The sequence below is a fragment of the Lineus longissimus genome, chromosome 10 (assembly GCF_910592395.1).
Source record: "Lineus longissimus chromosome 10, tnLinLong1.2, whole genome shotgun sequence".
Lineage (NCBI taxonomy): Eukaryota > Metazoa > Nemertea > Pilidiophora > Heteronemertea > Lineidae > Lineus > Lineus longissimus.
The window spans coordinates 1160081-1182984 of NC_088317.1; the positions used below are offsets into that span (position 1 = coordinate 1160081).

A 22904-nucleotide genomic window follows, 5' to 3' on the forward strand; every position below is an offset into this window, starting at 1 on the left:
CCTCAAGCAGCAGAAAGAGTGAAAAAGAGATCGAACTTGTGTGGCGTTTTACATGTCTGTTATGATAACCTAAATAATCAGTTGCTTGATCCATCTTGTCATGAATTGTTAAGTTAAGGCAATTCCAAGGAAATTCTATCTTGTGATCGATGGATCGATCAATTTCGAATGAGTTTTTCTGTCTACTCTTCATTCCCGAATACCTCGTGTTATAAAGCTATGTCCAAATCGTGAAGCCACCTATCTCCAACGACTTACCAGGCTGCTTCACTGCAAGGAATATTTTGTTGGTAACATGATCGACGACCCATTTAGCATTGAGTTTCATGGAATGCCACATGTACACTTGCGGGATGACAGTACGCCAAAAGTTCAGTTGCTTCTTCTTTCCAACGGCCAAGTAGAATACATAGACCTGGTGCATGATGACTTTAGTGATGACGGACTTGACCAAAGCTTCCGAAGGTTTTGGTGTTGAGAAACTGCCGATCATCAGGACGGCACGGTGCACGTTCTTACGGTAGAAAGTTCTGCCAGCTACGAGCACGTGCAAGGCTTTCATCATGCTGCAATGCAATTATTGCAATCTGTACCAATGTAACCATGATTTGCACAAGCATAGCATGAGTAACTAGCAATCTCTCATCGAATTATGTAAGGATGCAAACGAGCTCGTCCATCTGTAATGTACTGGTCAGAACGGTTTACTGCCATCAAATCTGGCACCCTGGATAGCCATGTGTAGTCACAATACCAACACTTACGACAATGTCCTGCCTGGCCCTCCAATAAACTTGAGCTCCTGTATCTGATTGGAGTATTTCTCTACAACTGCCTGATTCATAGCGCCAAACATGTTAAACTGAATGATCTTGGACTTTTTAAATGTCACCACAACGACGCGCAGGTGTTTGGGAGAGATGAAGAAGGAGTTGAGGAGAAGGAGGACGAGGTCCTTGGTTTGGAAGAATTCCTTCATTCCGGTCATGTCCGAAGGGTCAAGCATCACAATGAGGTCGAGTACGATGTGTTTCTTGGCGCTGGGAACTGGAAAGGAAAGGTCGGGTCCTGGAGTCAGGGTTTCTGGTCAGCAAATCCAGATACTTCTTATTTCCACCAACTTTTTGTCATGGTAGATGTTGTGGGCATGTAATGACTACTAAATCTCGGGTTGGCAATTTTGTTTGTCAAGGATAGTGTGAACTTTACTTTACTTAAAGATTGAACTATATTTCAAGTTGGAGAATGATGTGTTGTGTGTGTTGCAAAGTGTTACACTGATATTCATATCAGTGGTGTCAATATGAAGAACATTTCATACTTCGTATCCTCAGCTGAGAAACATCCAAATCGACCAACCTTGCATGCAACTGCTCCTCAGCTCCAGCCTTCCTTGCGGACACAGCTTCATGCATTCGTTCCCTCGTTTCACGAACCCCTTCTGGCAAGTCAGGACACACTTCTTTCCCTTCGCAACGAAGCCTTTCTTGCACATCTTGACGCACACCTTGCCTTTGAATGTGAACCCTGGTTTGCAATTCATGACGCAGGCCATCCCTTTCCTGACGAGGCCCTTGGCACACTCCTTCAGACACTTTCCCTTGATCTTCTTCATGCCCATCGGACAGCCCTTTGACGCTGTAGAGGTAAAGGGCGCAAGTATCATACTTGGAAGACAACGGAGTCACCGGTGTCGTATTGCGGAATTGCAGAAGCACTCTGGCCTCATCCAATTCACCATAAGCTGAGCCATCAGCGTGTTTCTTTCAAAAACGGTAGGTACATCTGTGGATATCCTCGCAAAATCCACAGTTCTCTGTCCGTTTGCTATTCTGCCATTTACGAAGGAAGTACTAAACATCTGTTGAAGTCGATATCACCCTTCGATATTAGCATGGCAAACAACAAGGTTATCCATTGTACTGTATTGTCACACATACCAATGAAACATGCAAATTGAAAAATCAAAGCAAAATGCATATAAAAGCATGGACTGCAAAAGAAGGAGAATTAAAGTCTGGCTGTGAAGTCTTCCCAATGATTGATGAATCTCAGAAGTATTTTCAAATATAAACAAACACAAATTCAACGAAATCTACCAGTATACCCCCAACTCAGCCAAACTTCGCACATCCATAATAGCAAAATTAAGTGTCCTACTTTTGTTGCCTTTGATGCAAATCTGTTTTTTCTTGTCCCAAGTTTCATTTTTGTCGCAAATCGGGGCACCTGAATGAAAGGAAAAAAGAAGGAATACATGAGAATACATGAGGAAATGAGAACGTATGGTTTACCAATACCCCAGGGCCGCTGATAAATGGCTAGCCTTCTCCTTCTCCATACACGTCCTATTCTTCTTTGTCATCTAGAAAAGATTCTAATTGTTGACAGATTCACCTTATTACTTTATCATTGAAAGCTGGAGGTTAGTCGCTGAGAAGCACATGCGAAGTCTACAATAAAAAATGCTATTGTGAACTTAGGGCTTGAGGTTGCTGTTCTAATACTTACGATTGCAGATGTTCTTGAACAGATAGTAACCAGGCATACACCCGGGCTGTTTGACCTCATGGACAATATGCGAGACCTTCTTCTGCAGCCAGCCACCAGACGGCACTATCTTCCTGATTATGAAAGTCCTCGGCAAGATGGCTTCCCAGAACTTGTTGTCCTTTGCGGTGCCCACAGCGAAATAATAAACGAATGACCTCAGAGCGATTACCTCCAAGATAGTTTTCCTGACTAGTATACGCTGTTTCTTCTCTGGCTTCAAGCCTCCAAATAAAAGCACAGCACGATGGACCCATTTTCGTTTGAACCCCTTGCCTACCATGACCGTCTTCACTTTCTTAAACATATCCGTCATAGGGAACATCTTTCCCTCATATTTGAGCCCGTTTACTTGTTTGATGTATTTCTTCTTCTGTGCAGCCAGCTTATTTGGCCCGAACAGTTTCAGTTCGCTTATTTTGCCACTTTTGACATAGAGGATGTATAATCTGACAAAGTCTTTTCCCAGTCTCACTTTCTCGATGAGGAATATTATGAATTTCTTGGTGTTCTCGAAGGCTGCTTTTCCCATGGCCTTGGAGGGGTCAAGGACGAGTAGGAGATCGAGTTCGATCTCAAGTTCACCCTTCTTGATGCATTTGCCGGCGACCTTCACCTTCCCTGGTCGACATTCAGGCACTGGAATAACGATATGACCGGGTAAAGTACACATGGCAGTGATGACAAGAAAGAAATTACCGCTCTTATGTTTCTATAATAAAAATAAACCAAGCCTTATGAAAGACACGTCGATTTGACAAAAAATGGTTGTCCCAGGAAAGCCTGCAAAGTTTTAGTCAGCATCGCACTTGCAAAATGTACAATGAAGGAATTGACCTTACCTGTCTTGGTGACCTTCATGACAACGTGGTACATCCAGTGCACGTACTTCAGGCCATCCGATTTCCCAATCACAAGCGAGTGGCCAGGCTTGGCCACACGCTTCATCATCTTCTTATCCGGCTTCTCCGCGATCGAAACCATGAAGATATCCGATGCAGCCTTGGTTCGGAGTTTCGTGGCGGATGCATAAGCATCTTTTGGCTTCTGGGTCCGGCCGCTTCCGAGCACAACAACGATACGAGGTACCTTCTTCGCTGTCCTACCACCCTTGGGCTTCGCGAATGCATTTGAGAATATGTATTTCAAACCTTCACCTAACAGTCCGGGTTTGTTTTTCGCTTTTCCTCCGGTGTATTTGATCTTTTTGATGTCGGCCAAGTACAGGCTTCCTTTCTTGTGGCTGTTCAGCCATGAGAGTGGAACAACCTTGGTGTCAAATGAAAAGATTGCCACTCGAATTTCCGTCTTTTTGATTGGTAATCTGACAATGATATTGTGAAGGAACGCCTTGGCTGCGTTCATTAGCTTGAGGCCCATGGCTGAGGAGGTCTCGACCAGGAACACCAAGTCAACCTTCGGGTGGAAATTCTTGGGGAGAGGAACTGCAAGGAATGATACGTTATCAGTTCAGTTGAGACTAACTTTACCACAATAAGACATATTTCCTCCTTCTGTGGGTTCTTATTTGTAATTGTAAGCCTATTTGATTCGATCAGAAGTATTTTTTCATCATTTCCGCAAATGACGTTCCAGAAAGAATCAACAACACAAAAATGATCAATAATCAACATTCATTTTTTTCCATACCTGTGCCCTTTTTGTTGCTCAGTTTAAATTTGCACTGTTCTGACTGCCTTGCTAATGTACGTCCCAGACAGCGCTGATTCAAAGGCCTCAATGAGTATAGTGCCATACTACTGCTGATTTGCCAGATGATGTTCTTTTACTGACTATACCTACCCATGATAATGTGCGTGCATTTCCCACCGAATAAGACCTTGCCCTTGCTGCACATTATGATATCAGTATCTGAAGAAATGAAAAATATATATCAAATATAAATTTATCGTAATCCTAAGAGGGTAATTTCAAATAAGTCAAATATGTAGGTTGCTCCTTCAGGTACATATCTGGCAGCTGTACTCACCATGCTCTGGTTGATGAGGGATGCACACGTTCCACTTCTTCATGAAGCCTGTCTCACACTTCTCACCTGAAGAGAAATCATATCAATACTAGTATCACATGTACATGTAGATAGTTTTCTGATCAACACAGCAGTCTTAATCTGAAACACCAGGCTTTTTTTCAAATTGATCTCGACCGAGTCTTACTTTCCTGAGTAAGTCCCGCAAGTTCTTTAAACGACAACTGGATTTAACTTACCTTTCAGTCTGCATTTGTTCATCACAAACAAGAAGCCAGGTGGACAGGTCACAGATGTCTTGACACATTTCTTGCCATGGTGGACCTTCCCAGGTGGACAGATGTCTGAAATCGGATTATAAATTCAAATACAGACATAATTTGCATCAAAGAGACCAACTGAAGGAAAGATTTCAAAACATTGAATCACAAAACAACCTGCGCCAGAGTATGTGTTTGGATGTCAACCACTACTCACCCAGTGCAGCTGGTTTCTTCTTCCCAATACACTTGCCCTTAACGATCTTCTCGCCCGGCTTACACTTTGGCTTCTTCACACATTTACCATTGGTAATAATCTCTCCCTTCTTGCACTTGACTTTCTTGACGCATTTGCCCTTCACGATGACCTCCCCCTTCTTACACTTCGGCTTGCAAGCTCCTTTCACAATGATTTCACCCTTTTTGCACTTGACTGCCTTGGTACATTTTCCCTTGACTAGTTTAAAACCTTTCTTGCATTTTTGTCCTTTTACACATTTTCCGTTCTTGTCCCATGCAAATCCCTTCTTGCACACCTTTAGACACTTCTTCTTTTTGAACAACCCAAACCCCTTTTTGCATACCGGCAGACATGTGCCCAATTTGTCATGCTTCCAACCCTTCTTGCATTTCTTGGCTTTAATACATTTGCCCTTTTTATTCAGCACTTCTCCCTTCTTGCATTTTGTTGCTTTTACACATTTGCCCTTCTTTAAGACTTCTCCTTTCTTGCATTTTGGTGCTTTTACACATTTGCCCTTCTTTAAGACTTGTCCCTTCTTGCATTTTGGTGCTTTTACACATTTGCCCTTCTTCAAGACTTCTCCCTTCTTGCATTTTGGTGCTTTTACACATTTGCCCTTCTTCAAGACTTCTCCCTTCTTGCATTTTGGTGCTTTTACACATTTGCCCTTCTTCAAGACTTGTCCCTTCTTGCATTTTGGTGCTTTTACACATTTGCCCTTCTTCAAGACTTGTCCCTTCTTGCATTTTGGTGCTTTTACACATTTGCCCTTCTTCAAGACTTGTCCCTTCTTGCACTTTGAACCCTTTACACACTTTCCTTTATCATCCCACTTCAGTCCCTTCTTGCACGCCTTTATACACTTCTTCTTTTTGAACAAAGCAAACCCTTTTTTGCACACTGGTACACATTTTCCAGATTTGTCATGTGTCCAGCCCCATTTGCACTTCTCTGCCTTAACACATTTTCCCTTCTTCAAGACCTCTCCCTTCTTACACTTCTTCGGTTTCTTGGCTGCCTTAACACATTTTCCCTTCTTCAAGACCTCTCCCTTCTTACACTTCTTTGGTTTCTTGGCTGCTTTAACACATTTTCCCTTCTTCAAGACCTCTCCCTTTTTACATTTCTTTGGTTTCTTGGCTGCCTTAACACATTTTCCCTTCTTCAATACCTCTCCCTTTTTACACTTCTTTGGTTTCTTGGCTGCCTTAACACATTTTCCCTTCTTCAATACCTCTCCCTTCTTACACTTCTTTGGTTTCTTGGCTGCCTTAACACATTTTCCCTTCTTCAAGACCTCTCCCTTTTTACACTTCTTTGGTTTCTTGGCTGCCTTAACACATTTTCCCTTCTTCAAGACTTCTCCCTTCTTACACTTAGGTTTCTTTGCACATTTCCCCTTCTTATTGCGCACCAGGCCCTTTTTACACTTCTTCTTACAACTCTTCTTGACATGTTCATATCCCTTCTGACACTTAGGAACACACTTCCCTGTCTTATCATGTTCGAACCCTTTCTTGCATTTCTTGTCTTTCTTGCATTCCCCATTCTCCATCATGATTTCTCCATGATCACATTTCGCATAACATTTCGACCTGATCATTTTATATCCACCCGGGCATTTAGCTTTGGTCACATGGACAACGACCTTGAAGACCCAGTAGATATGCTTGAGCAGCCTCGATTCCGTCGCCAACAGGAAATGACCTTTGCCCGCCTTGGTGATAGCAACGATGGTCTTGCTATCAGGACCTGGCCCAACAGCAACGTAAAAAATCCGAAATCCAGCACTACCAGTACTTTTTGCCTCCTTGATGGCATTCTTTGGTTTGTTTATTCGGCCAGACGACATGACAAAGATCACGTGGGGCGACTTCTTCCTACTCCCGTGCTTAAGTGTGAATGCTTTCGTCCTGGCGTACTTGAGAGCTTCAGCGAGATCTCCAAACTCGCCAATGTTGCTGATTTTCTGGACCTTCTTGTGGTAACCTTCTCGATTCTTGAACGAGTTGAACCAAGTTAGATCTTTGACTTTCTTCCCGAAGAGTGCAATGCCAATCCTTATTGAATCGGGGCTGACCGGGATCTTACGGAGGACGTTATGGAGATATGCCTTGATCTTATCCAACTGGGTCTTTGAAACCAGTTTGGATGCGTCAACGAGAAAGAGGACATCCGCCTTGGGGAAAAGGCTGATAACCTGTGACTTCAACTTGATGCACTTTTTGCCATCCCACATCGTTCCAACTTTACACACTTTCTTTATTTCTGTGGATAATGAAAGAAAAGATCTTCTTGTAGATGTTCTTGGATGAATTCGATCTGTTTGTCGGCGTTTCGATTACAGAATGCAGGCATATCAAAACACGAAGACATTAGAACAATTCGTCTTCAGATCGTTTCGCTGTATCTGCACGTACACAACCATACAGCTAGAGATACTTTTTTTCTTATAAATGTGCCATCAACAACAACACCGTGCAGTGCAGCAACCACAGTAGTCATCAGCTAGTTTCAATGCTCCAAAAGTAGCCTGGTTTCGTCATCCTGTTAACCTATTGGGGGAGTGACGAGACCAATACCAATGCAGGTTACTAGCTGCAGACACACCTTTTCACAAACCATATAAACTTCTTAACAGTGTAAAACAACGTTATCACACAATTACTGTTGTCTTCAACCAGTTTCCAGCTCACCTTTGCAGTTGCCCCACTTCTTGTCACTGTCATAGTTAGCAGTCGTGGAGCACCACGTTTTCACGCCATATTGGAGACATCTGTAATGGTACGACCCCTTGTAACGGAAGGGGAATATGCAGTTGCCATCTTTGGCATTCCCGCCATGTGTTTTGATTGGCCCTGAAATCAAGTAAGGCGGTAGTTTGGTGAATGCATATGATAAGTATCAATGTTGAGGAATTACAAGAATCGCCAGAATCACAGAGTGAAACAAACTTGTATGAAATATTTCGCCACCTACCTATGCAGAATCCCCACTTCTTATCCTTCTCAAAGTTTTCAGTGGTGGCGCACCACGGTTTCTTCTGACCACTCATAATACATGTTGTGATCAGTTTGCTCTTGAACCTAAACGGCAAGTGACACTTCTCCCCCTTTCCTGTTCCACCAAACGTGGGGATTTTATCTGTGAAATAAAAACATGGATTTTAAGGTCTTGTAGTATCTTTCATTGCACAGATTAAAATTCACTTGAACTAACCATCATATTCCTTAACAACAATTTCGAAGATAATGTTCAATAATGGAACTAAAGCCTCCAGATTAAGCACAAGACACACAGTAGATGTAGTTGGCTTGAATACCCTTGGACCAGTGTTGATACTTCAAAGTGTGTTGAAATATAACAGTGTCAGAATCGTGAACATTGTGACTCACATTTGTATATTGGTACGCATTGGTTTTCAACTTTTTTCGCGTTCGGGCCACAGGGGGCTGAAAAGAAGGAGCCACGCATTAACAGTTGTTGTCAACAACCGAAAAAAAAAAAACAACCGAGGAAGCTCTGACGAGATCATTCCAGGAATCAAAAGCTTTACAACAATCATTTTGATACCAATTAATAGTCCACTTCAAAGATGCAGCGAAGATACCTTAAATAGTCTTAACATATTTAAGTTTGGTTAGAAGGAGTTAAGATCACTCAAAAAGGAAATATGCATGTAAAGATATATCAGAAGTTATTTGTTTAGCTGAAAAAAACTAATTAGTATCAATTAAAACAAATACGTTGTACATGTATTACCTGCTCTCAACACGCACTTTGCCGACTCTCCTGAAAGCAGCTTAACACGGTTTACCAAGCTTCTGATCGACTTAAGATTGAAAATTTGCAGAAATAGACGGTGTTTTTTTTTTATTAAAAAAAAAATAAAAAAAATAGACGGTGTTGATCGTAATTTTGATTTTGGTCTGTTATAACGGGAAAATTTGTTCGAATATTTTTGTCATATCGACGAAATGCCAAGATGGCAACAAGAGACAAGATAGAAACCGTGTTTTGAGGATTGCAGGAGATATTCTAGATTCAATCGTGCACCAAAAACAGTTGAACTCTTTTTGATAACACAAAATACAATCAAAAGCTATATGTGTAGTAGAGGGCTAAACGAAGAGAATTAGTTTAAAAGTAACGGAGGAAAACAAAGAGGGTCGTTTGGGGACCTCTCTTTAACAATGGTAGATGTGTTAAATTCAAGTTCATCATTCTCTCAAAGTGTATAGATGGTGAACAAGAGTTATACAATACAAAGGTTTGTAAAAAGACATTTCGGTCGTCCTTTCTTTAAGGTACTTATCCTTGTTTCTTCACGTCACACTGCCGGTGTCGAAACGCATCCATTTTTTCTCAATGCACACCAACTAGCAGCTGGCTTTGCTAATACTCACGTGATACCTTGACGCATGCACTGTTGACGCGTTTCGTCCCCTTTGGGCATCGAACTGGAAGGAAGGGTAAAAGGGTTATATTGAATAAAGTTCTTAAGGTCATTCGGCAAAGCAACTAAAAGCAATTTAACTATATTGAGTCACCAATTGCAGAGTGAAAACAAATTCTTTTTCTCTGTATGGCTTGACATAACTATTTGGCCTCGTTTACTGCCATGCTTTATTATGGGTGTTGCTAATGTGAGAACTACACAAGATCTTTACTCACATTTGCACAGGATACAGGTCTTCTCTGAAAAGAAAGGAAAAGTTGCAAATATTTTGAAAATGAGCCACATTTTTTACTCAATTTCACAATTTTACAGAATGTAGGCCAGCCAGAACATTGTGTTTTGTAGTTGAAGATGGAGAAGTTATTTGAATGATTTAAAATTGATACCTACCGCTACAGAACTGCCACTTCTTATCCTTATCGTAATCAAAGGTGTTAGCACACCATGTCTTGTCAGCCTTGCGGCCTTTCAGGCAGCTGTAGCGGAGCTTCCCTTTGAACTTGAATGGGAAAGAACACCAAGTGTTCTTGATTGTCTTCCTAGGACCTGAAAAGAACAATGAATTGTCTGTAAGTTTAGCCTCTTCTTTGCTTCCACTTCCCCTTATCAAACCTCTGCTACAGGGACCTGTGGTCGCGGTTTGTTGGTTACAAGATGTGCCTGTTAAAATTTGGTGTGTACAATAATTTCAAATGAACGTGATAGATAACTTACCAATACAGTATCCCCATTTCTTCTCCTTGTCATAGTTCTTGGTGAGAGAACACCACGGCGCCTTGCCATGCTGTGCAGTGCATGAGTAATAAATCTGCTTCTGGTAGATGAACGGGAACTCACACTGACCCTGTACCTTACCGTCTTTGGTTCGAGTTGGTACCGGCTCTGAAAAATATTGATGGATCAATGAGGTCTACTTAAATCTGGTACCGGCTCTGAAAAATATTGATGTACCGGTGAGTAATACTGTGTATAACACCAGCAGAAGTGGACAACCTTGTGAATTCAGTTGTGGGTATCTGATGAACAAGTGGAAGGGAACATGTACGGAAAACATTTAAAACTTTAAAAAAGGAACGTTCTCATCTGAGTATCTAAGCACATGGTTTATCACCAACATTTTGATGAAAGAATTGTCCAATGATGAAAAATTTGTTTGTTCATCTCATTCTATCCACGAATGATTGGAGTAAGAGCACATTGTAAACTTACTATCATAAACTGGGACACATATGCCCTCAAATTCTCGCTGTCCTGCTTTGCACTTGCCCTCTGAAATAGAAAAGCACCCGTCAGAAATTTTCAACGACTCGAAGAAATGGTAAGTTGCCAGGCAAACTAGTTCTTGGCCAATCATTTGCTACAATCAGCAGGTCTCAGCGATGTACTAAGAAATATTAAGCCTATTTCAGAGCATCGATTTGGTTTACTTACTTTTATAGCATTTCCCAGCCGATCTCACATGACCTTTGGGACAACCTGTAAAAGTCATATCAGTATCAAGCAATTAGTTATTTGTTAAGACTTAGATGTCCATCAAAAATTGTTGACTCAATTCTGTTTGCGGGGATTTTCCTCTTTTGAGAAGAGTTCACGCTGACCATGAGGAATGTCAACTCGGATCCCTATGGTAAGTGGCGGGTTTTTTATGATAGCATCCTATTATGAGCATTCATTTTATCCTTTGCGTGAATATTGCTGTTCAGATATCACACTTCTTGATTCAAGCTGCAATCGACGAAACTGCAAATAAGTCATTAATGACACCTAATTAATGGCAATAAACAACAAATTAATACATGTTTTACCTGCTCCGAACACGCACTTTGCGCCGACTCTCCTGAAACCCAATTTACACGGTTTCATAGTTCCATTGCCACCTGAAAGAAGAAGACCATACGTCGAATCGAACCTGCGATTTCCAAATGGTGTAGATAGAACTATGATAACTTTTTATTTCAAACACATTGATACAACTCCAGGCCTAACCTTCTTGTCTTAAGAATGACTGATAGTAGTTAGAGGGATAGTGTGATTGTGGCAGCCTCAAAACCGAGGTAAGGATCTGAACAGTGCCTCTTCGGAGGCAAGAGGCCAGAAACCAGTATGCCTATGAAGTCAGGATATCAAATCTTGCAGGAAAATATGAAGCATTTTAGTTCATCCACTCCGGAGAACCTGAGCAAAGAGTGTGTGTTGATTCGACGTATTGTCTACGATCGTAGCCGGAACAAAGAAACTGTGTCCCGAGGGTTTCATGAGATTTGTAAAGAGAGAATATAGGCAAGACCAAAATATGTCCGATAATCATCTTGGATTATTGGATGACAAGTAAGAGATCCACTGTATGATACATGATTCATTTGCATAGTACGATCCTGCGGCCGTTTCACCAGTGGACGCCATCGTGTTGTTTCGGGGGTTGGGGGATTTTCAAAGAAGAAGTGACTTATCATGCCTATATTCTTCTTTAAGTGTCATTCATGTTACTCAAATGTTCATATCAAATACATGACATCAAAATAAACAGGTACGAGGCTCGCCAATATATAATATCATACAACATGAGGCAAATGGAGATAAAAGACTAATAACAATGAATGTTAAGTTGGTATACGCGCCACATGTCTTCCTTAATGTAACAACTGGTATATTCTAATAGACTCCGACGATGATTGATTGTTTTAGTGCTATTGGTGGTTTGAAGAAGCTGCGGTCGTTGAGGGTCTCCCTCCCGATGCGGCAAGTCACTACTAGGGATTCAAAGCCAGATTCCATGTTGATTCAAACTTGATTCCATCAGGTCTGGAGACTCTGCGCTGCAGTATTCGAGATATTACGGAGCACTGTTACATGGTAGCAGAGCGTGGTGCCGGCGTATTTCTGCTACCATGTAACTGTGCCCGGTATCCCGATGCGGCAAGTCACTACTAGGGATTCAAAGCCAGATTCCATGTTGATTCAAACTCGATTCCATCAGGTGCCTGTGCCTGTGCCTGTGTGCCATCAAGTGTTTCAGAGCTGCACTCTTGAGAGTATTCGAGATATTACGGAGCACTGTTACATGGTAGCAGAGCGTGGTGCCGACGTATTTCTGCTACCATGTAACCGTGCCCGGTATCATTATGACATAGGAACATCGGCATATAAGTTATTTAATGATACATGTACTCAGCAAGACTATGATGACAGAGTGGATCCCTGTTATGTAAGTGCTTCATACTTTCCGCACAAGATTTGATGATCTACCATTTTACACACTGAATTTCGGCCATCGAAAGACGATCTGGTAAGTTTATATTAACTGAAGAAAGGTGGATACAAATATTTTCCTTGCGATTGTACACCAACATTTTGCCTCCGTTGACCTCCCCGTCAGTGAGCGACCCCCCCCCCCCCCCCTCCCGTGTACACTGACCGGTATCCTTACCCAACAGAATAGCCTTGACAGTCCACGGAACCTCAGCATCAAGTTGCTTGTGTGTTAATACCTTGTGGTACAATGCAATGTGCTTAAGGAACTTCATATCAGCCTTCGGACTCAGTGCAAAGAAATACACTGCCGTTTTGTCCCTGAGGGCATACGTTGCTTCCAACTGGGCAGCACGTTTGCTCTTGGAGCGTCCACTCCCTACGATGAACAGAACCTTCCTCGCGTCTGGCCTGTGGCCAGTCCGGGGCCTGAACGCATTGTGGGTAGTAAAGTAGATTCCGTAGGCAAGGTTGGTGATGCCGCCAACATACTTCATAGTTCGGATTCTCTTCAGGCAGTCTTTCTTAGATTTACATGAGTTGAGCCAGGCCCAGGATGTTGCCTGGTGATGGTAGGTGATCAGAGAGACCCGGATGGAGTTCTTTCCGACCGGAAGCCGAGCAATGACGCTCTTTATGAATAATAAAGATTTCTGGAAGCGAAGTTTGCCCATGTGACTTGATGCATCGATGAGGAAGACTACATCAACCTTGAACTCTGAAAAGGTCACCTGGACATTAATGACCTTGACCCCGGATAATAGAATGACAACAATCATTACAACACGAACCGTCAACATAGTGGGATGCTAAAGAAACAAGAATTCTGTCTGTAATTTAGTCTTCGTTGACCACGAGGATGGAAGAGGATGTGTTTTCAAAAACATTAAGTTAGTGTGTTTAGTCCTGGTAAAGATACAACAAACACTTTTGCACTTTTGCCTTGACCGATGACTTTTGACCTACTTACTCGCCATGTCAATACATTTCTGGTCTCTCTTGATCATTCCGGGAGGACACGCTGGGAGAAATAAATGGAACATGGCCTTGTTTTTGAAAATCGTCATATTTTGCCTCGTGTACCCATCTAAACGATCGCTTATGCCATATCAGGACTTACAGGAATATTTCTACCTGGATTTTCAGAGACTACTGGCATTTCCTTATGCACTTGTGGAAATCAAATATCAATAAAAACACGCTTATCCAAAACGTCGCTTATCAAAGTTTTGATAGTTCCAAGTCATTTTATGTAATAGAGTTTGATATCATCCAAATAAAGACCTCGCATTGGCGCCAGGACGATGTTTTGGTTGCCTGAGATAAGATATCCGAAATTTGACCTACCTGGCATGCCTTTTTCCTTGTTTTTACACTCTCCATTCACAATAGTCTCTCCCTTCTTACATTTTGGTGCTTTTACACATTTGGCGTTCTTCACGACTTGTCCCTTCTTGCATTTTGGTGTCTTCACACATTTTCCATTCGCGTCCCTTACGAGTCCTTTCCCGCATATCTTCAAACACTTTTTCTTTTGGAACAACTCAAAACCCTTTCGGCATATTGGAACACATTTCCCTAATTCATCATGCTTCCAACCTTTATCACACTTCTTTGGTTGAACGCATTTTCCCGTTTTCTCCAGCACTTGCCCCTTTTTGCATTTCGGTGCTTTCACACATTTCCCATTCTTTAAGAACTGTCCCTTCTTGCACTTAATTCCTGGTTGACATATGCCATTTGCGTCCCAGACAAATCCCTTATCACATTTCTTCATACACTTCTTCTTATGGAACAAGGCAAATCCCTTCTTGCATATTGGTACACACTTCCCCGATTCATCATGCTGCCAGCCCTTTTCGCACTTTTTGGGTTTAATACATTTACCATGTGCATCCGCGATTTGTCCCTTCTTGCATTTTGGTGCTTTGACACATTTCCCCTTCTTCAAGACTTGTCCCTTCTTGCATTTTGGTGCTTTTACACATTTGCCCTTCTTCAAGACCTGCCCCTTCTTGCATTTTGGTGCTTTAACACATTTCCCCTTCTTCAAGACTTGTCCCTTCTTGCATTTTGGTGCTTTTACACATTTGCCCTTCTTCAAGACCTGTCCCTTCTTGCATTTTGGTGCTTTAACACATTTCCCCTTCTTCAAGACTTGTCCCTTCTTGCATTTTGGTGCTTTAACACATTTCCCCTTCTTCAAGTCTTCTCCCTTCTTGCATTTTGGTGCTTTTACACATTTGCCCTTCTTCAAGACTTGTCCCTTCTTGCATTTTGGTCCTTTTACACATTTATCCTTCTTCAGGATTTGTTCTTTCTCGCATTTCATATTTGGTTCCACGCACTGTCCATTGAACAAAGTCTCTCCTTTCTTACACTTTACACATTTCCCGTTCAAGAGACCCTTCCCTCCCGTGCATTTGGACTTTACACATTTTCCCTTCACGAATTTATGCGTCCTACCACAGTATTTGACACATTTCCCGTAGATCAGAACACAGTCTTTCTTGCATATTGGAACACACTTGCCCATAACGAAAGCCTCTTCTTTCTTGCATTTTGGTTTCTTCTTGCATTTCCCGTTGACCATAGTCTCGCCCTTCTTACACTTCTTCTCGCATTTCCCTTTGACCATGGTCTCGCCCTTCTTACACTTCTTCTCGCATTTCCCTTTGACCATAGTCTCCCCTTTCTTACACTTCTTCTCGCATTTCCCTTTGACCATAGTCTCTCCCTTCTTACACTTTTTCTCGCATTTCCCTTTGACCATAGTCTCTCCCTTCTTACACTTCTTCTCGCATTTCCCTTTGACCATAGTCTCTCCCTTCTTACACTTCTTCTCGCATTTCCCTTTGACCATAGTCTCTCCCTTCTTACACTTCTTCTTGCATTTCCCTTTGACCATAGTCTCTCCCTTCTTACACTTCTTCTCGCATTTCCCTTTGACCATAGTCTCTCCCTTCTTACACTTCTTCTCGCATTTCCCTTTGACCATAGTCTCCCCCTTCTTACACTTCTTCTTGCATTTCCCTTTGACCATGGTCTCTCCCTTCTTACACTTCTTCTCGCATTTCCCTTTGACCATAGTCTCTCCCTTCTTACACTTCTTCTCGCATTTCCCTTTGACCATAGTCTCTCCCTTCTTACACTTCTTCTCGCATTTCCCTTTGACTATAGTCTCCCCTTTCTTACACTTCTTCTTGCATTTCCCTTTGACCATAGTCTCTCCCTTCTTACACTTCTTCTCGCATTTCCCTTTGACCATAGTCTCCCCCTTCTTACACTTCTTCTTGCATTTCCCTTTGACCATAGTCTCTCCCTTCTTACACTTCTTCTCGCATTTCCCTTTGACCATAACCTCTCCCTTCTTACACTTCTTCTCGCATTTCCCTTTGACCATAGTCTCCCCTTTCTTACACTTCTTCTCGCATTTCCCTTTGACTATAGTCTCTCCCTTCTTACACTTCTTCTCGCATTTCCCTTTGACCATAGTCTCTCCCTTCTTACACTTCTTCTTGCATTTCCCTTTGACCATAACCTCTCCCTTCTTACACTTCTTCTCGCATTTCCCTTTGACCATAGTCTCCCCTTTCTTACACTTCTTCTCGCATTTCCCTTTGACTATAGTCTCTCCCTTCTTACACTTCTTCTTGCATTTCCCTTTGACCATGGTCTCTCCCTTCTTACACTTCTTCTCACATTTCCCTTTGACCATAGTCTCTCCCTTCTTACACTTCTTCTCGCATTTCCCTTTGACCATAGTCTCTCCCTTCTTACACTTCTTCTTGCATTTCCCTTTGACCATGGTCTCTCCCTTCTTACACTTCTTCTCACATTTCCCTTTGACCATAGTCTCTCCCTTCTTACACTTCTTCTCGCATTTCCCTTTGACCATAGTCTCTCCCTTCTTACACTTCTTCTCGCATTTCCCTTTGACCATAGTCTCTCCCTTCTTACACTTCTTCTCGCATTTTCCTTTGACCATAGTCTCTCCCTTCTTACACTTCTTCTCGCATTTTCCTTCGACCATAACCTCTCCTTTTTTACACTTCTGTAGCTTCTCGGTCTCCTTCACACATTTACCCTCCTTATGTTTGTACCCAACTTTGCATTTCTTGACACACTTTGCCCCCTGAAGTTCGAACCCTGGCGTGCACTTCTTCTTTTTTATACAAGTTTTACCATCGAAGACCATTCCTTCTTTGCACGCTGATGGCACTGAAAAGAAGAAGCAGAACACTGTGAAGTCTGCGATTGCGATAGTCTTCACAAGATAAAACCATACAGTCACTCTATGGTTAAACGAAATGTAAGAACAGGAACACATTGGCCTTTCCTTTTTACGAACACATTCACACATTGATCAAATATGTCATCCTATTCAGAAGTTTCCATGGCTCAATGACTAGCTCAGTTGGGTTCTCCATCACCAAGACCAATGATAGTTTTATGCAAAAGTACAATGTAGTATCCATAAATGCTCTGACTGAAAGATGTTCGAGATGATAAAATCAGGCCCCTGTATCCCTCTACGGGCTGACAAAACCCTTCATTGCCCAAACACCCCCCACAGCCCCTACCTTTGGTGTGGAGAATGCCTTGAATGCACCACTGCTGACTGAATGCAATCTCCTCGATGGTCATGGCGATGTTATAGACCGCCACGAGGGCGATGTTGCCTTTGAAGCTGTTTTCTTGCTTCTTCACTTGGCGGAAGCCAAAGAACAGATTCCCTGTGGAAAAGAACATTATAAGTTATTTCATGGAAGCTACTCGTTGTGCTGTGCAAAGATCAACCATGCCACATTTGTTCCAGTACCTGGTACTCATCCCTTGTGTTTTCTACTGCTTGATCGTCTTACATCTTCAGAATCTATGATTGAATTAACCAAAATGGTCGTAGCTCCATGAATTCTCTCTCACTGTCCCACAGGGCCCCATTGGGCGGCAGCGGAACTACTTCGATCATGGGCGTGGTTGCATCATTCAGCAACATATTTAACGCAAATTCCCAAACCTACACAATTGCCTAGAGGCTGTTTAATACTGTCAAACTTATGAGAAGAGGCAGAACATAAGTGACCCCTCTGACATGGTCATCAACTGAATATCAACTCTCTCGACTATAGCATGTTTAAGGTAGCAGACAGAGTCAGCTTCATTAACAACGTACCAGACGAATCTGTCTGGAACTTTCCAACCTTCTTCGACTTGAAGATGGCATCAATCCAAATCGAGGCTATTCCTGTCTCGCAGTTATACCTCGCCCCCACCCAGTGCCATTTCTTAGCAGAGGGTGCAAAGGTGTGGAACAGCACGTGTTGTTTCTCGCTCGCCGGGTTCGTGACGAGGTTGAAGTAGAGCTTCTTTTTATAAATCCAAAGATGGACTCCTGGTTTGTGATTACTTGTTTTCCCTTGCCACTCTATGATTGGACCGTCAACTACTGCGTCTTGCCAGATGTAGGCAAACATCGTAAATGACCCTTTGACCTTGGTATTGATATCCTTCTCAGAGATGCGGACGTACGATGCCTTTCCATCGAAGGCAAATGCGGTTTTATTGCCCTTGGTTGGCCCGGTAATAAGCTTGATCTTATTCGTAGTGACCTTGGACTTCAGTTCATAGTTTAAGAACCAAACGCCAACCTTTTCTTTCGTTGGTATTTCTGTGAGAGAGAAAGAACAGCATTATCAACAGGGTGAAAACTGTATGATTCTCAGTCACGCGTTAATGTCAAGAGTCACAGGAGAGAAATAGACCAATTCATGTTGCTCTTCAAGCTTATTGCGTTCCCGCTCAACACACGTTTGATCATTGACCTTGCCAAGGAAGTGACACTATCAGAACCGTTGCAGCATAATCCTCTATCTGACGAGTATAACTTACCTATCTTGACACATTTTCCCTTCTTGAGCATAGTTCCCTTCTGACAGACAATTTTATCATACTGATTGTATTTCTTGTCACCCTTCCTTGAAGGCTTCGCGCAGGTTCTCTTCTTGAGGATGCACTTGGTGTGAAGCTTATTGAGCCTGGTGTGCTGAACAGACTTGCATTCGTCCAATGTGTCACACTCATGCAGACACTCGTTCTTTTGAAGGTCGTTCTTGGTCTTGATGTCGTGGCCAGGGCAGTTTCCAACTCGGTGACGGTATTTGTATTTCACTGCAAGAAAGTCAAGGTAAGATACAGGAATCAACGTCGAAACGATTGTCGTAATCTCTGCAATGAGAAAACAACGAACTATCGTCCTGATGATTTGATTTGCCCAAACAGAACCTAAAATGCATTAGCAACCCTGCGAAAATTGGGTGAGTCCGGTTACATGAAGTTTACACATTCGCAAAAGGTAGATTTTCCACCACATTCGCGAATGAACATGGCGAGCAGTTGGTGGCTCAAAGACTATCCATCAGGCATCAGCAACAAAGAGTCCCTTGTAACCCTTACTGTGGCAATGCAAGCATCGTGGAGATCATTCGAATCCAGGACCACCATTGCCGTGCTACTTACATTTGATGTTCGTCCTGACACAATTCTTTCCTTTCTTCTTGTAGCCCTGCTTGCAGGAGATGGTTCCCTTTATCTTGACACACTTGCCGGCCTTTTTGGCGAAACCAGTTGGGCAGTTGTTGATGGCTAAAATAATACAATTGATGATGATTTTAGATTTCACACTGCGATTTTCCAGGACTCACTCTCTGTGCCACAACTCACTGGCTCTCCCAAAGATACTCTTTAAGCCGGTTTCGCCGACAGAGAAGTTAGTTCAGAGCTGCAGGTAGTTTAAAGGTCATGCCTTGAACTCCTATCAGTTGGTCAAATGCGATGAGACACTACTAAGTATTCATCAAAAGCCAATTCCTGTCAATGTTTTAGCTGTTTCACCAAAACCATGTAGCCTGCAATAAGGTTTGCACAGAAGACTATGGGGGTTTTCATTCTCTGACGCTTGACAATCGTCGTCCGGCACGCGATCCAAACGTGGAACTAGGCTTATGGTACCTGATTTCAATCACGTGTCTGATTCCGATGGTCGGTGTATGAATCCGTCTTAACAGACTCACCTCCAATGATGGCGTTCACTCCCCATGGCACATACGATATGAGTTTCTTATAATCGATGATCTTGTGGTAAGACTTGCCAGACGACACCTTAGCAATGTCTTCCTTCTTAGTCCCCTTCGGTTTGATTGCCAAGTATATAATCTTGATCTTCTTCTTCTTAGCTTTGGTAGCCTGCAAGATGGCATTTCTGGCTCGGTTGGTTTGTCCGCTCCCAAGAATGAAAATAATCTGCGGCGTATTCTTTCTCCCGCCGAAGCGCGTCTTGAACCCAAACTTCATAGCGTAGTATATCCCGTAGCCCACGTTCGCCCAGCCACCAGCATATTTTGCTCTCTGGACCCGCTTGTTGAACTTTGCCTCTGAGCGACCAAACTTGAGCCAGGCGAATGGGTTCGAACGCTTGTGGTAGGTGAGAAGTGCGAACTGCATGAACTTCTTCCCAAGTTGGAAGTTGGAGACGACCTGTTCTATGTACTTCTTCTCCAGCTCAAATAGAGTCTTTCCGATGTACATTGAGGCGTCAACCAGGAGAAGAACGTCTGCTTTGAGTTTCACTGCAACAGAAATAAGTTTCAAAGTCAATAGTGAGAGCTTTGTTTGCTTTTTAAGTTGGATGATTTAAAATAGCTTTATCTCGACTGTCCGGGACTTTGACGATAACTCTCACAATGCTTACCTCCACCAGTAGATTTCAGACATAGCTTTCCTTTCTTCTTATAACCTTTTGGGCAGGAGACTGCAAAGGAAATGGCGAGAGTAAAATTTCTAATTTTTTCTTACCACCCCAAGCTCAAAAACCACTTGGAGATGGCACGTTTTCTGATTGTTCCTCGACCAAACCACATGTGTACGGTCGGGGGCGATGCCCTGCATAGCCTCATACCACTCTCGTTCCTAGGTGTGACCAGAATTTTTTTTAAAATCTTTGTTAAGTAAAATTTCTAATTTTTTCTTACCACCCCAAGCTCAAAAACCACTTGGAGATGACGCTTTTTCTGATTGTTCCTCGACCAAACCACATGTGTACGGTCGGGGACGATGCCCCACATAGCCTCATATCACCAAATTTACTTTTAAAATATTTCTGAAAAATTCGGGTCACACCTAGGAACGAGAGTGGTATGAGGCTATGCGGGGCATCGTCCCCGACCGTACACATGTGGTCTGGTCGAGGAACAATCGAAAAAAGTGCCATCTCCAAGCTGCTTGTCTCCAGAAATGAACCCCTTACTGGTGCTGCCCTCCTGAAAATACTCGGGGAGCATAGAACTGAAATCAATATTTTATGAAAGATTGAATACTAGTCTATAATTCAAATCAATATTTTTCTTGATTACCTTTGTATTAACCCACGCCACCCCAGGGTCAACTTTTTGTTTTTATTCTTCAATAATTTGTACCGTTGTAGGTGTCACTGGTGTTGTGCCTACTAAAATGTAACGCAAAAACTCCAAAAATGGGGCTGGAAATTTAGTGCTAGCTTGACACTTTACCCGAGTAAGTTCGAGTAAGACCCGAGTAAACTTGGTGCTGGAAATATGGGGCTAGCTTGATTTGGGTATAGAAATTTGGTGCTAGCTTGACACAAGCCAATTCATTTCTCCTACACAACAAGTCTACTGAACATGGACACCCCAAGCAACACCAAGGTGATGATATCAAGTTTCCCCCGAGCTCGTGCGTCTGTGTTGATGGAAACAACCTAGAACACAAACAAATGGCTTACCTGCAATGCATTCACTTCCTTTCCGCTTGTATCCTTTTGGACATGCTGCCTTCTTTTCTGAATTGGAAAAAAGAAGGTTCAGATATATCATCATATCGGGTGGGACAACTTTGTAGTGTATGGTCAGCTGGAGGCATCATGTCACTCCTAGTTATTTGCCCAGGTGTTTCTCTCCGTTAACGCTGCATCCATTTCAGGGAGCAGCAATGGATACATATCGGGGAGCAAATATCGGTGATCCTTTTTTTCGTTGTGGTGAACTGATCCCAAGTACAAGGATGCTTACCCATTTCTTTGCAATGACCCCACTTCTTGTCCTTGTCGTAATCGAATGTTGTCGGGCACCAGAACTTGCCTGTGGAGCCGCGGATACAGGACGTGTAGATGGAATCCTTGTACTTGAAAGGCATACTGCAGAAGGCACCTCCACCGTTACCACCCTCTGTCTTCACTGGATCTGTAGGGAAAAGATAAATGATGGCACATCTTTGTGATTCAATCTCCAACTCTCGCGACTACCGTAACAGACTCGCACTCAATGTCATCAGTGGAGATTGCTTCATCGCCGGAGAATAACGTCCACTACCTTGAATTACCATTGAAAGAGATTTCTTTCCGAGCAGTTCCAGCTTTCTCAGCAAATTTCCTACCTTTGCACTTGCCCCACTTCTTGTCTTCATCATAGTTAGCGGTGATAGCACACCAAGGCACAACGCTGGCTTTCATGATACAGGAGTGGAAGGTCTCACCCTTGTACTTAAAGGGGAAATGGCACTGTTTGCCCTCTGCTCCTTCGCCGTAGGTGAACACCTTTACTGGAAGTAAATGGGAGATTTATCGTGCAACATACATGTAAATCGACAAACGTTTGAAAATAATGATTGTTAAATCTGCACAACTACCACCAGCTGAACTGGCGCCTGGACCAGTGGATTCCATTCTCTATGTTTAACCCAAGAGCCAGGGTTACCAGTGAACGATGGGTGTGGATTCCATAAATCTATTCCTCTTGAAAGCATAAATCACTGGGATCATGTCCAAAATACCTCCGAGTCCTATGACGATGATGACTAGTAGTTACTTACTGATGGTTTTGACGCTGACACACACATCTCCAAAAGTCTTATAATTCTTTGGGCACTTCTGTATACACTTGTCGCCAACCTGGTTGTACCCCGCAGGGCAATTCGCCTTGAACACACACGTCTTTCCCTTCTGGATGTAGCCTGATGGACATGTCATCTTGATGCAAGAGTTCCCGCTGATTGTGAAGCCCTTCGGACAGCTCATCTTTGGCCTAGTGCACCCTCCAGTCTTTGTTCGGACATACCCAAACGGGCAGGACTGCGACA

General features: G+C 42.8%; 1 protein-coding gene and 2 long non-coding RNA genes across 3 annotated transcripts in view; all 3 read right to left on the reverse strand.

Annotated features, from left to right (window-relative positions):
- Positions 1–8099, reverse strand: part of LOC135495020 (uncharacterized) — a 30677-nt gene extending 22578 nt beyond the window's left edge. Inside the window, exons 1-9 of the mRNA XM_064783408.1 lie at positions 8024–8099; positions 7741–7902; positions 5018–7312; positions 4780–4884; positions 4541–4606; positions 4354–4422; positions 3393–3995; positions 2512–3189; positions 2161–2229 (exon numbers count right to left, since the gene is read on the reverse strand). Of these exons, the coding sequence (XP_064639478.1) occupies positions 2161–2229; positions 2512–3189; positions 3393–3995; positions 4354–4422; positions 4541–4606; positions 4780–4884; positions 5018–7312; positions 7741–7902; positions 8024–8099 (4123 nt within the window). The remainder of the gene's footprint in view (positions 1–2160; positions 2230–2511; positions 3190–3392; positions 3996–4353; positions 4423–4540; positions 4607–4779; positions 4885–5017; positions 7313–7740; positions 7903–8023) is intronic.
- Positions 8100–8439: 340 nt separating this feature from the next.
- On the reverse strand, positions 8440–10001 carry LOC135494566 (uncharacterized). Its single transcript, XR_010448401.1, has 4 exons — positions 9894–10001; positions 9719–9742; positions 9451–9504; positions 8440–8496 (listed from the first exon to the last, which is right to left on the reverse strand). It is a non-coding gene; the product is annotated as an uncharacterized LOC135494566 (long non-coding RNA).
- Positions 10002–10309: 308 nt separating this feature from the next.
- Positions 10310–10969, reverse strand: LOC135494576 (uncharacterized). Its single transcript, XR_010448403.1, has 3 exons — positions 10935–10969; positions 10713–10772; positions 10310–10385 (listed from the first exon to the last, which is right to left on the reverse strand). It is a non-coding gene; the product is annotated as an uncharacterized LOC135494576 (long non-coding RNA).
- Positions 10970–22904: the final 11935 nt, after the last annotated feature.